This window comes from Coregonus lavaretus (assembly GCF_964263955.1).
Source record: "Coregonus lavaretus genome assembly, chromosome: 19".
NCBI classification, from domain to species: Eukaryota; Metazoa; Chordata; class Actinopteri; order Salmoniformes; family Salmonidae; genus Coregonus; species Coregonus lavaretus.
In genome coordinates this window covers 11,890,338-11,906,368 of record NC_140006.1, presented here as the reverse complement: position 1 = coordinate 11,906,368, position 16,031 = coordinate 11,890,338, and the positions used below count along the sequence as shown (strand labels likewise).

The 16,031-nt window shown below is 43.2% G+C and overlaps 1 protein-coding gene across 1 annotated transcript in view; it reads left to right on the top strand.

The window, feature by feature from the left end:
• Positions 1–16,031, top strand: part of LOC311146613 (CUGBP Elav-like family member 5) — a gene marked incomplete at both ends in the record, with an annotated part of 44,445 nt that overhangs the window by 20,537 nt on the left and 7,877 nt on the right. Inside the window, one exon of the mRNA XM_084183143.1 lies at positions 8,425–8,553. Coding sequence (XP_084039269.1) covers positions 8,425–8,553 — 129 coding nt within the window. The remainder of the gene's footprint in view (positions 1–8,424; positions 8,554–16,031) is intronic.

Below are 16,031 nucleotides of genomic sequence, written 5' to 3'. Positions count from 1 at the left end.
CATCCTTTAGACTGCTGCTATGAGATTAATCTAAAGAAATATCTCCCCCACAGACCCTTTGTGTTTCAAGTTGGATTACATCTGCACACTGTCAGAGAAGCTGTTCTTGCCGCGACATGATGGAAAATAACCTCACATTTCTTGTAGCTCTTTGGGCCAAATTCTAACTTGCTGTACTCTCGTTTTCATGTTACAATAATGTTGCCCATATACTCATCCATCTCTATGTGTGGGTTACACATTCCCATTGTTCTGTGTACTATAGCCTACCCTTTCCCTGACAATGAGTGCCTGCACAAGTGAGTGTTTGAATGTGTGTGAGTGTGTGTGTGCGCACAAAGCCACACATTGCAGCCTTATTTGTAACCTCACCATATACACTTACTCTTGCTCCCCCTCAGGCCAGATATTCATATGAACAGATATATTCCTAACCCTGCACCTTTCTAATCTCTTTTAAAGGGAGTGTGTACACCCGTGTGGAACCTTTGATCTTAGTAGGGGGTTCTCCCGGTGTTAGGGGGCATAAGTAAGAGATGCACCCCTGTGGTTGGGAGGCAAATCACCTCATCCATCCTCCAGGGATGTAGTGCTGCATAGCGCGAGGCCCCTCACTTTTTTCAATTTGAGATTACACAGAGCTGCATGGAAAATGTATTCTGATAAATTCTAAATAAATTCTATTTAATTACCACTAAAATTCCATGAAAATTATAGAATGACAAACAAAATACATATGTAGGCTATAGCAGCCTATAGGTAGGTACATTGTGGTTTCTTCCCTGTCTTCTCTCTCTCTGGCGGTGGCGAGAATGATGAATAACAGTAGGCGTGTGTGCAGAGGCCTGTCAGTCGGAGGCTTGACCGCTTTGAGCGGGCCTAATCCGTCATAACAAGAACAGCCACAGACAGAAAACTCTACCAGGGGTTGCTAAAACGGATGTCCTCAAAACAGTTTGTTATGGACTTGGGGCACTTGAACTCGTGCTACTGTCCGAGTGCTTATCTTACAGAAACGTACCGCCTCTATAGCGTATGCAGACAAACTGATCCCACCAATGAGATCTAGCATCCAAATTCACCACGTCTGCCTTGATGTTCATACAATTCCACGGACCCCCTCTTGCGCAGTGGAACCCAGAACGATATGTGACCACTTGATTATGGTGCTGTCCTTTCAGCACCACGATTCGAAGGGCGCTCAAATCGCTTAAAATAACCCTCATCAAGATGTTGCCTCCACCTAATAGTCCTACTAATCACTTACTATCATTATTACAAATAGAAGATTATCACTTCTCACAATAGTGCTCGTTTAGTAAAGTTAGAGCAAAGCTGAATCAATGTCTCACAAGATCACATCATGATTAATTAGTATTTTACATAACAAACCCGGATATAATAGCATACAGGTGTACTGTAGCATAGTAGGCCTATAATATGTTACACCAAAAACACCTCAGTCATGTCTTATCTGAAGCTGGATAATCACATTTATTTCGTCATGAGGCCAACACTCAACAGCGCGCACTGCAGGCTATGCTTTGATTGAAACAAAATAGGCCTACAAAAAAAGGCTATTAGTTTGCATACAGTTTGGACATTTCACCAGTAAAACGTGAAGAATTGTCATTCGTGATTGAAACTGATAATGGCCTATTTTGGTGTTTGAGGGTATTCAAAATAGAACATTTAAGATGTTAAAAATAGAACACAGAAGATGTGTGGGCATAGTTAGACGTTGCAATTGGAGGATGCATTTTATGCACCTATTTTATAATGATATTTAATCTGTCAGTAAAAACGTTGATTGAGTCATTTCATTTATTTTTTGTTCTCCCTCACCTAAAATAAATAGCACTACACCACTGACACCATCCATATCAATATTGAATGAAATGTGTGTGTATGAATGCAGCTATCTCTGTGTTGAATATAGTTGTACTTGATTAATTAGCTGGGGAAATTGATTGGTTACCATGTAACATTAAATACAGTGCCTTCAGAAAGTATTCACACCTGTTGACTTTTTTCACATTTTGTTGTGTTACAGCCTGAATTTAAAATGGATTAAATTGAGATGTTGTGTCACTGACCTACACACAATACCCCATAATGTCAAAGTGGAATTATGTTTTTAGAAATTATTACAAATTAATAAAAAAAGAAAAGTTTAAATGTCTTGAGTCAATAAGTATTAAACCCCTTTGTTATGGCAAGTTCAGGAGTAAACATCTGCTTAACGAGTCGCATAGTAAGTTGCATGGACTCACTCTGTGTGCAATAATAGGATTTACCATGATTTTTTAATGACTACCTCATCTCTGTACCCGACGCATACAATTATCTGTAAGGTCCCTCAGTCGAGCAGTGAATTTCAAACACAGATTCAACCACAAAGACCAGGGAGCTTTTCCAATGCCTCGCAAAGAAGGGCACTTATTGGTAGATGAGTACAAAAAAAAAAGGCAGACATTGTATATCCCTTTGAGTATGGTAAAATTATTCATTACACTTTGGATGGTGCATCAATACACCCAGTCACTACAAAGATACAGGCGTCCTTCCTAACTCAGTTGCTGGAGAGGAAGAAAACCGCTCAGGGATTTCACCATGAGGCCAATGGTGACTTTAAAATGGTTACAGAGTTTAATGGCTGTGATAGGATAAAGCTGAGGATGGATCAACAACATTGTAGTTACTCCACAATACTAACCTAAATGACAGAGTGAAAAGAAGGAAGCCTGTACAGAATACAAATATTCCAAAATATGCATCCTGTTTGCAAAAAGGCACTAAAGTAAAACTGGCAAAAATGTTGCAAAGAAATTCACTTTTTGTCCTGAATTTTCAAGCATGGTGGTGGGTGCATAATTGTTGTGGGTATGCTTGCCATCGGCAAGAACTAGGGAGTTTTTTGGTATAAAAAGAAACGGAATAGAACTAAGTACAGGCAAAATCCTAGACACTGGGAGATACATTCACCTTTCAGCAGGACAATAACATAAAACACAAGGCCAAATATACACTGGAATTGGTTACCAAGACGACATTGAATGTTCCTGAAGGGCCTAGTTACAGTTTTGACTTAAATCATCTTGACAATCTATGGCAAGACTTAAAAATGGCTGTCTAGCAATGATCAACAACCAACTTGACAGAGCTTGAAGAATTCTTAAAATAATAATGTGCAAATATTGTACAATCCAGGTGTGCAAAGCTCTTAGAGACCTACCCAGAAATACCCACAGCTATAATCGCTAAGTTGATTGTTACATGTATTGACTCAGGGGTGTGATTACTTAAGTAAATTAGATATTGCTGTATTTAATTTTCAATAAATGTGCAAAAATGTCTAAACATGTTTTCACTTTGTCATTATGGGGTACTGTGTGTAGATGGGTGAGAAAAAATATCTAATTGAATCCATTTTTAATTCAGGCTGTAACACACCAAAGTGTAGAGTAAGTCAATGGGTATGAATACTTTCTGAAGGCACTGTACTGTATATGTAAAGTGCTAGTATGCATTAAAATATGAGCATACCACCAGATGGAAGGGGAGTAGGACATTCCATAGGATTTGGCTGTGTATCAGTATCGCACAGGGCTTTGATGGTTGTTTTCCAGGGTACTACTTACAATAGTGATATGAACATTATCACAACAAAGGCACCTGTTTTGCATCTTCAACTTTTCCTCCACCAACGCATAGTACCTTTTAACTTGTTTCTTAGCTTTCTAACTTATTTTACCCCAGAAGTTCAACTGTTATGATAATACCCGAAGGCAGCTGACAGACTGCTGTGGCTCCACACCGTCAGAGAGATGGAGGGCAAGGTGTTTATTGCTACACCACAGTCCTTAGATACCAACCAGCCTCAGGCCACAACACACATACATACACACACATGCATGCACACGCGCTCACACATACGCATACACACGCACGCAGGCAAGCACATACGCATACACACACAGCATCCCCATCTCTCTTTGATGTCTCCCCCACACCCCATACACACTTCAAACACCAAAACACCTTTGAACCTAGGATACATTTATGGAAATGGTCAGTAATGGCATTTGGAGTGGGAGTGAAGTTTGTTGCTTTTAAGACATCTAAGCAAGCACTGTCTGCAACTCAAACTTCGGATGTTTTTTGTTACTTTCATAATGATTTTTCAGATGTTGTGCTTGATTTTCTTTGGCAGAGAATTCGACACATAGGTTCTGATTTAGCACAAACTAGTCCTTCATTATTCAGTACATGAGTGTCCAGCATGACAGCGCCTAACTGCCTTGCCCGCCTGTACTGAACGCATGCATTAGTCCACTGAGCAGAAGCCTAGGCGTTTGCTCTGGGAGCTAACATAGACAGATCTCAGACAAAGGGAGAATCTCAACTGCATTTCCTTGTTTCTCTCTTGATTCCCATTGGATGAAAAGGTCAGAGGGGAGGGACCTATTGAGAAGGAGGTGAGGATAGAGGACGCGAGGAATCAAGAAAATGCAGTTGAGATTCTCCCAAGCTTACTCATCACACTAGTTTGGCCAATAGTTACACTTAATACCAGACCCAGATACTGTAGGAGAGATGAGAGAGATGAGAGATTAATGGAGGTTAGGCCTTTTGAAGCTCCTCTTCTCCTATCTTCGGTTTTGTTCCCTCTCTCCTCCACGGTTATCAGTTTCTCCCAGGCCTTTGGAACAGGGACTCATCTCCCTGGCCTCAGCACTGATACCAGATGGCCCTAAGCCTGGTGTGGAGATGAAAGCACACACACACACACACGCATGCATACACACACATATACACACACAGACACACACACAAACACACATACACAGTCACACGCTGAGACCGAATGTGCCAACACTAAATGAGATGCTAGAGTCTGAGATGGGAGATTGGAGTTAGCTAAGTGTGCACTGCTACTGCGGGGATCGGGAGGATAAAAAGAGTTTGGGGGAGAGAGAGCGGTGTGTGTGTGTGGGAAGGGGAGGCTTTGTAAGGAAACGGAAGAGGGGGGATGTGAATATGAGGGAGGCTGGAAAATGGAAGATCTCACTTGAATTGTGCTTTTGGGGTCAGCAGTGAGAGTGTGTGTGTGTGTGTGTGTGTGTGTGTGTGTGTGTGTGTCAGTGTGGAGATAGGGGGAGGGGTGAGTGGATGATCTGACTTGAATTGTGCGTATGAATCTTTAATCCTGTTCTCTACACTCGTCTGATGCTCTCTGATGCGCTCTGAGCATTTCACAGTCTGTTTTTAGTTTCTAGGACAGAGCAGGCGAGAACACACACACACACACACACTTGCCTATACACACACACACACGCACACGGCCCTGAGCCCCTAGGCCCTGGATTTACTAGTAAAGCGTTTAATGAATGAATTGATGAGGAGCAGCTAATGATTGCAGTGGAATGATGAGGGGCATTATCCTATCTACCGCATATGTTTATGATAGAGAGAGAGAAAGGGATGCAGGGAAATATAGAAAGTCAGGGACAGAGGAAGAGAAACATAGCAATAGAGACAGAGACAGAGTAGGAGTGAGAGAGAGAGAGAGAGAGAGAGAGAGAGAGAGAGAGAGAATGGGATAAATAGAAGAGTGATATAGAGAAAGACAGAGGGTGACCAATACACAAAGAGAGAGAGACAAGCTTACAGAGAGAGATAGAGAGAGAGAGGGCGAGAGAGAGAGACTAATTCTCCTATAGAGTTGAACTCTTTGGTAATAATGCTGTAGAAGAGACTAGCCTTCAGTAGCTCTCTACTCTCATCTAATCACTCCTGCCCCCATAGACCCTCAGTGTGTTTCACACTCCTGATGCAACACTTGCCACAACTAGTGTGTGTCAAGGCTTCTCTCTAACTTAGGTTTGTGAATAGTCTGATTTATGTGTTCGGTGAAGTCAGCATGTGTACTGATAGCAGCAGTGGAGTGAGGGGGCGGATGATGTCACACTAATGTGTGTGTGTGTGTGTTTGTGTGTGTGAGCTTGTTCGCGCTTCAAACTTTAATATGCCAGCCCATCAGTTTCTGTTGGTCTGATAACACGGATCCCTGAAGTCATCAAAAAAACACAAAGCACAGCGTCGCAGCATGCCTCCGCTTTCATGTCGCCTTATTCAAACCCCTACCGCACACACCAACTCCCACCGCCCCCCTTTACCACACACAAATAAGCCCAGCCCTCACCCCTCCCGACCCCCAACACACATGCACACACTCGTGTCTGCCACCCCCGCACATGACAAAGGCTCTAGGCCTAATGTTGGGTTTATCCACTGATTAAAAATGAAAGTAAATTAATGTATATGTGCCTAGTCCTCTGCATTGTGTGCATGCACGTGTGGTTAGTATGTACAGTGAGGGAAAAAAGTATTTGGTCCCCTGCTGATTTTGTACGTTTGCCCACTGACATGATCAGTCTATAATTTTAATGGTAGGTTTATTTGAACAGTGAGAGACAGAATAACAACAACAAAATCCAGAAAAACGCATGTCAAAAATGTTATAAATTGATTTGCATTATAATGAGGGAAATAAGTATTTGACCCCTCTGCAAAACATGACTTAGTACTTGGTGGCAAAACCCTTGTTGGCAATCAAAGAGGTCAGACGTTTCTTGTAGTTGGCCACCAGGTTTGCACACATCTCAGGAGGGATTTTGTTCCACTCCTCTTTGCAGATCTTCTCCAAGTCATTAAGGTTTCGAGGCTGACGTTTGGCAACTCGAACCTTCAGCTCCCTCCACAGATTTTCTATGGGATTAAGGTTGGAGACCTTAATGTGCAATCCAGGACCTTAATGTGCTACTTCTTGAGCCACTGCTTTGTTGCCTTGGCCGTGTGTTTTGAGTCATTGTCATGCTGGAATACCCATCCACGACCCATTTTCAATGCCCTGGCTGAGGGAAGGAGGTTCTCACCCAAGATTTGACGGTACATGGCCCCGTCCATTGTCCCTTTGATGCAGTGAAGTTGTCCTGTCCCCTTAGCAGAAAAACACCCCTAAAGCATAATGTTTCCACCTCCATGTTTGACGGTGGGGATGGTGTTCCTGGGGCCATAGGCAGCATTCCTCCTCCTCCAAACACGGCGAGTTGAGTTGATGCCAAAGAGCTCGATTTTGGTCTCATCTGACCACAACACTTTCACCCAGTTCTCCTCTGAATCATTCAAATGTTCATTGGCAAACTTCAGACGGCCATGTATATGTGCTTTCTTGAGCAGGGGGACCTTGCGGGCGCTGCAGGATTTCAGTCCTTCACGGCGTAGTGTTTTCTTGGTGACTATGGTCCCAGCTGCCTTGAGATCATTGACAAGATCCTCCCGTGTAGTTCTGGGCTGATTCCTCACCATTCTCATGATCATTGCAACTCCACGAGGTGAGACCTTGCATGGAGCCCCAGGCCGAGGGAGATTGACAGTTATTTTGTGTTTCTTCCATTTGCGAATAATCGCACCAACTGTTGTCACCTTCTCACCAAGCTGCTAGGCGATGGTCTTGTAGCCCATTCCAGCCTTGTGTAGGTCTACAATCTTGTCCCTGACATCCTTGGAGAGCTCTTTGGTCTTGGCCATGGTGGAGAGTTTGGAATCTGATTGATTGATTGCTTCTGTAGACAGGTGTCTTTTATACAGGTAACAAACTGAGATTATGAGCATTCCCTTTAAGAGTGTGCTCCTAATCTCAGTTTGTTACCTGTATAAAAGACACCTGGGAGCCAGAAACCTTTCTGATTGAGAGGGGGTCAAATACTTATTTCCCTCATTAAAATGCAAATCAATTTATAACATTTTTGACATGCGTTTTTCAGGATTTTTTTGTTATTATTCTGTCTCTCACTGTTCAAATAAACCTACCATTAAAATTATAGACTGATCATGTCTTTGTCAGTGGGCAAACGTACAAAATCAGCAGGGGATCAAATAGTTTTTTCCCTCACTGTATGTATCAAGGCAGGCTATAGTACAGCCCTCTAGCCTATAACCCAGTTACAGTATGAACCACTACAGAGAGCTGCCTTGGCAGAGACAACTATGGGTGCTGCTGGGATAGAGCAAACAAACACACACTCAATGACTGGGTCCTCTCCTCTTCTACTCTCCTGTCTTTCTTTCTGATCTCCTTTCCTGCCCTCCCCATCTCCCCCCCCCCCCCCCCATTATCTAGTTTTCTTTGCACATCTTGTCACCTCTCTTTCCCTCTTCTTGTCTCTCAAATTCCTTCCACTCTTCTCTTCCCTTTACCTCTCCTCACTCCTTCTCCTTCTCTCTGGTAGTTTCCTCTCCTTCCTTCTCTTAGTCTCATTTCCTTCTCTCTCTTCATTTCTCATCTCCTTGTTTACAGTACAGACTACAGTATTTATGGCTGTGACTCTGACCATACGGCTCTTCCTCTTGTCCCCCCAGAGGACAGGAAGCTGTTTGTGGGGATGCTGAACAAGCAGCAGACAGAGGAGGATGTGTATCGCCTATTTGAGCCCTACGGCGCCATCGATGAGTGCACCGTACTAAGAGGTCCTGACGGAAACAGCAAAGGTATAGGAACCTTTCTTTCTTATACTCTATTACTTTATCGCTTTCAAACACACTTGTAGGGTATACTACAGTAGATTCCATGGCATTAGCTAGGGTTGTTGAGGTTGAATAAAACATTGGATACAATGTCAATTGGATTGCAAAAAAGGACTAAATACTTTCTCTTCATCCATCATTCTAGCAACATTTTGTAGTCAGTCTAACACCAATCTTATTGATAGACTAGAATGATCTGCTTATGTATTCCAGGACAGATAAGTTTTACATATTCCATTTTCTGTCTGTCTCATACCTGTCGCTCTCATGTCACAATGATGTTGTTCTGCCTGTATACACACACATACACAGACACACACACACACTCTCTCTCTCCCTATGTGTCATACCTGCATCTCCCAGGTCATAGTGATGTACCGTCTGTGTGACAGCTGACACAGCGTCTTGACTCTGCAGTGACAGAAGTCATTTCACACACCACACTGCAGTCAGGGGAGATGTATACCTGACAGGCATCGCATGAGAGCACACACACACACACACACACACACACACACACACACACTGGTCACATACCACAGTATTCTTCTAGTCAGGACTGTCTGGAGACACTATCGCTAAAAGAAGCAGACAATGTGAATGAGGTCACATTTGGTCAACTGAAATCAAAAAATAAAAGAGTGTGAATAATACATTTGTTTTGAGAGGAAAGCGAGACAGATATACGGACTCTCTCTCTCTCAATTCAATTCAATTCAATTCAGTAGACTTTATTGACATGGCAAGTAAAATTACTTACATTGTCAAAGTATAGATATAACAAATATGGTGGGACTAACAGCAATAATAATAATAGTAGTAGTGGAAATGGGATTACCATTAACAGCAACTACAACAACAATATTAATGAGAATAACAATACATTAAAGCAATAGTAGTTGACCAATCTCAACATGACTGAGAAGACACATTACGTGGTATGAAATCCAAAAAAAAACAGGAAATATTATTGACATTACATTACACTTTTCACTAGCTGTCCCTCAGGTTGTGGCAGGAGGACACATATTTGGCTGCCAAAATTGCACATTTAGGCTTTTCACCCAATAAATACAGTGGGGAAAAAAGTATTTAGTCAGCCACCAATTGTGCAAGTTCTCCCACTTAAAAAGATGAGAGAGGCCTGTAATTTTCATCATAGGTACACGTCAACTATGACAGACAAAATGAGGAAAAAGAAATCCAGAAAATCACATTGTAGGATTTTTAATGAATTTGTTTGCAAATTATGGTGGAAAATAAGTATTTGGTCACCTACAAACAAGCAAGATTTCTGGCTCTCACAGATCTGTAACTTCTTCTTTAAGAGGCTCCTCTGTCCTCCACTCGTTACCTGTATTAATGGCACCTGTTTGAACTTGTTATCAGTATAAAAGACACCTGTCCACAACCTCAAACAGTCACACTCCAAACTCCACTATGGCCAAGACCAAAGAGCTGCCAAAGGACACCAGAAACAAAATTGTAGACCTGCACCAGGCTGGGAAGACTGAATCTGCAATAGGTAAGCAGCTTGGTTTGAAGAAATCAACTGTGGGAGCAATTATTAGGAAATGGAAGACATACAAGACCACTGATAATCTCCCTCGATCTGGGGCTCCACGCAAGATCTCACCCCGTGGGGTCAAAATGATCACAAGAACGGTGAGCAAAAATCCCAGAACCACACGGGGGGACCTAGTGAATGACCTGCAGAGAGCTGGGACCAAAGTAACAAAGCCTACCATCAGTAACACACTACGCCGCCAGGGACTCAAATCCTGCAGTGCAAGACGTGTCCCCCTGCTTAAGCTAGTACATGTCCAGGCCCGTCTGAAGTTTGCTAGAGTGCATTTGGATGATCCAGAAGAGGATTGGGAGAATGTCATATGGTCAGATGAAACCAAAATAGAACTTTTTGGTAAAAACTCAACTCATCGTGTTTGGAGGACAAAGAATGCAGAGTTGCATCCAAAGAACACCATACCTACTGTGAAGCATGGGGGTGGAAACATCATGCTTTGGGGCTGTTTTTCTGCAAAGGGACCAGGACGACTGATCCGTGTAAAGGAAAGAATGAATGGGGCCATGTATCGTGAGATTTTGAGTGAAAACCTCCTTCCATCAGCAAGGGCATTGAAGATGAAACGTGGCTGGGTCTTTCAGCATGACAATGATCCCAAACACACTGCCCGGGCAACGAAGGAGTGGCTTCGTAAGAAGCATTTCAAGGTCCTGGAGTGGCCTAGCCAGTCTCTAGATCTCAACCCCATAGAAAATCTTTGGAGGGAGTTGAAAGTCTGTGTTGCCCAGCGACAGCCCCAAAACATCACTGCTCTAGAGGAGATCTGCATGGAGGAATGGGCCAAAATACCAGCAACAGTGTGTGAAAACCTTGTGAAGACTTACAGAAAACGTTTGACCTGTGTTATTGCCAACAAAGGGTATATAACAAAGTATTGAGAAACTTTTGTCATTAACCAAATACTTATTTTCCACCATAATTTGCAAATACATTCATTAAAAGTCCTACAATGTGATTTTCTGGATTTTTTTTTCTCATTTTGTCTGTCATAGTTGACGTGTACCTATGACGAAAATTACAGGCCTCTCTCATCTTTTTAAGGGGGAGAACTTGCACAATTGGTGGCTGACTAAATACTTTTTTCCCCCACTGTATTGGACTCTTTCTTCCTCTTTTATAGTTTCAAATTCTTTGTACTGAATTATAATTTTGGGAAATAAATATTATCTTAGGTCTGAGTATTTTTCACAGTGTAATAGGAAATGCAGCTCTGTCTCTACCTCTCCCTGGGGGCAGAGTGAGCACAGCCTGTTCTCTCTGGGCAGCCAGGTTTGCCTGTGACGACCGGTCTCTATAGCCAGACTGTGCTCACTGAGTCTGTACCTAGTCTTTGTTTTCCTCAGTGGTCAGTCTGCCACCATGTACTGTCTGTTTAGAGCCAAATAGCATTGAAGTTTACTTTGATTTTTTTGTGGTGTCTTTCCAATAGGTGATATATTTTTATTTTTGCTTTGTGATGATTTGGTTGGGCCAGATTTTTTGAGTGCTGTCCTGAGGCTCTATGAGGTTGGTTTTGGTTAGTGAACTGAGCCTCAGAACCATCTGGCTGAAGGGACTCTTCTCTTGTTTCATCTCTTGACATAGTAGAGCTGTGTGATGGAATGTTTTGGAGTCACTTGTTTTTAGATGGTTGTAAAATTTGATGGCTCTTTTTTCTATTCGAATAAGGAGGGGGTATTGGCCCAATTCTGCTCTACATGCGTTATTTTGAGTTTTTCTTTGCACTTGCAATACAGTCTTGCAAAGCTCTGCATGCAGTGTTTCGATTGGATGTTTGTCCCATTTGGTAAATTCAGTATTAGAAAGTGGACCCCATACTTCGCTGCCATATAGAGCAATTGGTTCTATAACTGATTGGAACATTTTGAGCCAGATTCTAATTGGAATTTCGATTTTAATATTCCTTTTAATGGCATAGAATGCTCTTCTTGCTTTGTCTCTCAGCTCATTCACAGCCATGTGAAAGCTACCTGTGTTGCTAATATTTAGTCCTAGATACGTGTAATTTTTGGTGTGTTCTAATAGAACTGTGTCCAAATAAAATTTATATTTGTCATCCTGATTTCCGGACCTTTTTTGGAATATCATTATATTCGTTTTTTTTTATTAACGGTCAGGGCCCAGGTCTGACAGAATCTGTGCAGAGGTTCTAGATGCTGCTGTAACCCTTCCTTAGTGGGAGACAGTAGCACCAGGTCATCTGCGTACAGCAGACACTTGATTTCAGTGTTGTGTAGGGTGAGACCAGGTGCTGCCGATTCTTCTAATGTTTTTGCCAATTCATTAATGTAGATGTTAAATAGTGTTGGACTTATTGGGTAGCCCTGTTTCACTCCACGTCCCTGAGAGAAGAAGTCTGTTTGCTTGTTGCCGATTTTAATCACACATTTGTCTCTCTCTCTCTCTCTCTCTCTCTCTCTCTCTCTCTCTCTCTCTCTCTCTCTCTCTCTCTCTCTCTCTCTCTCTCTCTCTCTCTCTCTCTCTCTCACGGAGTCTGTACATAGTCAAAGCTTTCCTTAATTTTGGGTCAGTCACAGTGGTCAGGTATTCTGCCACTATGTACTCTCTGTTTAGGGACACATAGCATTTTTTTGTTAATTCTTTCCAATGTGTCAAGTAATTCTCTTTCTGTTTTCTCATGGTTGGGTCTAATTGTGTTACTGTCCTGGGGCTCTGTTGTGAACAGAGCCCCAGGACCAGCTTGCTTAGGGGACTCTTCTCCAGGTTCATCTATCTGTAGGTGATGGCTTTGGTATGGAAGGTTTGGGAATCGCTTCCTTTTGGCTCTTTTCTGGATTTTTATAATTAGCGGGTATCGGCCTAGTTCTGCTCTGCATGCATTATTTGGTGTTTTAAGTTGTACACAGAGGATATTTTTGCAGAATTCTGCATGCAGAGTCTCAATTTGGTGTTTGTCACATTTTGTGAATTCTTAGTTGGTGAGTGGACCCCAGACCTCACAATCATAAAGGGCAATGGGTTCTATAACTGATTTAAGTATTTTTAGCCAGATCCTAATTGGTATGTCGAATTTGATGTTCCTTTTGATGCCGTAGAAGGCCCTTCTTGCCTTGTATCTCAGATCATTCACAGCTTTGCGGAAGTTACCTGTGGCACTGATGTTTAAGCTGAGGTACATATCGTTTTTTGTGTGCTCTAGGGCAACGGTGTCTAGATGGAATTTGTATTTGTGGTCCTGGCAACTGGACCTTTTTTGGAACACCGTTATCTTTGTCTTACTGAGATTTACTGTCAGGGCCCAGGTCTGACAGAATCTGTGCAGAATATATAGGTGCTGCTGGAGGCCCTCCTTGGTTGGGGACAGATCTTCAACAAACAGTAGACATTTGACTTCAGATTCTAGTAGGGTGAGGCCGGGTGCTGCAGACTGTTCAAGATGGCGTACTAGTGCAGTCCTGTTTTTGTCGTGTGTCTGTAAATAGCCTGTAAATACCCTGTTTTTTTTGTATTTTTCGTACATATTTTCCTATCAGACTTTTCATCCTCCTACAAAATATACTTTCCTGCAACCCGCCTCACTCAACGTGGATCGGATTCTATTATTGACTTATCTTTTATCTAGAATCTCCAGTTGAAACTAGCTAGCCAGCTAACTAGCTACTTGCTATTAGCCACAGTTGCTATTTCACCCAGAACATTGGATTTTCTGCCAGAATAATTTAATCACTGGACATTAATCACCGGATCGCAACTAGCTAGCCGCAACCGAATGGATGTTGCTGTTTGGCTAATCACCACTGCCCCCGATGCAAGCACCAGTTAGCCTCGAGCTAGCCTAGAGCCAGGCTCATATCCTGGCTATCTACCTCTAGGTCTACCGGACGGGAGTAGCCAGCTAACTAGCTACTTGCTACCGTTAGCGGTTTTTCACCATTGTCCGTGGCCTGCACCACCTACCAGCCAGCTCTAGTCCGGACTATTATTCGGCCAGTCTGCACAGCGCGTTATCGACCCAGAACATATCAGTTTTTCTGCCGGAATCACTGAATCACTGGACCTTTAACTCCGGATTCATCGCTACCAGCTAGCTGCTACAAAATGGACGTTGAGGTCTGGCTAATCATCCTGAGCTAGGCCCATCTCCCATCTCCCGGCTATCTACCTCTCTGTCAACCGGACGGGACCACCTAGTGTTGACACGGAGCCCCGCCGATCCAACACGACTGGTTTGCCGACGAAATAGTCTGATGTGATTTCAACAGGCTTCCCGTTGCGACGACCACGAAGATCCATCTGCCACCCCCGGCCCACTAGCACACGCAAACTACAACTGTGCTCCCTGCTAGCTGTGCTGAAGCACCAATTTGAACTGCTCTCGGACTCACATATTGCTGTTCACTGGACCTTATGATCACTCAGCTGCACAGCTGATGCCTGCTGGACTGTTCCTTTACACGGTACCCTGTCCTGTTTATTCTGTTTAGTCTTAGCCCAAACGTTATCGCTATTTCCAGTTGTGTCTTAGCTCTCTCTAATAACACCTGTGACTGCTTTATGCCTCTCTCCCATGTCAATTATGCCTTGCCTATTGCTGTTTGGGTTAGTTCTTATTATACAATTTAACTGTAGAACCCCAAGTCCCTCTCAAACTGCCTCAAATAGTTCCTTTGTTCCACCCCCCATACACGCCGAGACCGGCTCAATCGATGCCTCCAATGACGCTATCTCTTTCATTGTTACCCAACGCTTAGGGTTACCTGAACTGTACTCATATCCTTCCATATCCTTTTCTGTACATAATGCCCTGAATCTTTTCTACAACGCCCGGAGAACTGCCCCCTTTATTCTATGTACCCAACGCACTAGAAGACCAGTTCTTAAAGCCTTTAGTCGTATCCTTATTCTAGTCCTCCTCTGTTCCTCTGGTGATGTAGAGGCTAACCCAGGCCCTGCAGCCCCCAGTATCACTCCTACTCCCCAGGAGCTATCATTTGTTGACTTCTGTAACCGTAAAGGTCTTGGTTTTCTGCACATAAATATCAGAAGCCTCCTTCCTAAGTTTGAGTTATTCACTGCGTTAGCACACTCCGCCAACCCTGATGTTCTAGCAGTGTCTGAATCCTGGCTTAGGAAGGCCACCAAAAATTCTGAAATGTCCATCCCCAACTATAACATTTTCCGTTTAGATAGAACTGCCAAAGGGGGTGGAGTTGCAATCTACTGTAGAGATAGCCTGCAGAGCTCCATCATACTATCCAGGTCTGTGCCCAAACAGTTTGAGCTTCTACTTCTAAAAATCCACCTTTCCAGAAATAAATCTCTCACTGTTGCCGCTTGCTACAGACCCCCCTCAGCCCCCAGCTGTGCCCTGGACACCATATGTGAATTGATTGCCCCCCATCTATCCTCAGAGTTCGTACTGCTTGGTGACCTAAACTGGGATATGCTTAACACCCCGGCCATCCTACAATCTAAACTAGATGCCCTCAATCTCACACAAATTATCAACGAACCTTCCAGGTTCAACCCTAAATCCGTAAACATGGGTACCCTCATAGATATCATCCTGACTAACTTACCCTCTAAATACACCTCCGCTGTCTTCAACCAGGATCTCAGCGATCACTGCCTTATTGCCTGCGTCCGTAACGGGTCCGCGGTCAAACGACCACCCCTCATCACTGTCAAACGCTCCCAAAAACACTTCAGCGAGCAGGCCTTCCTAATTGACCTGGCCCAGGTATCCTGGATGGATATAGATTTCATTCCGTCAGTAGAGGATGCCTGGTTGTTCTTTAAAAGTAATTTCCTCTCAATCTTAAATAGACATGCCCCATTCAAAAAATACAGAACTAAGAACAGATATAGCCCCTGGTTCTCCTCAGACTTGACTGCC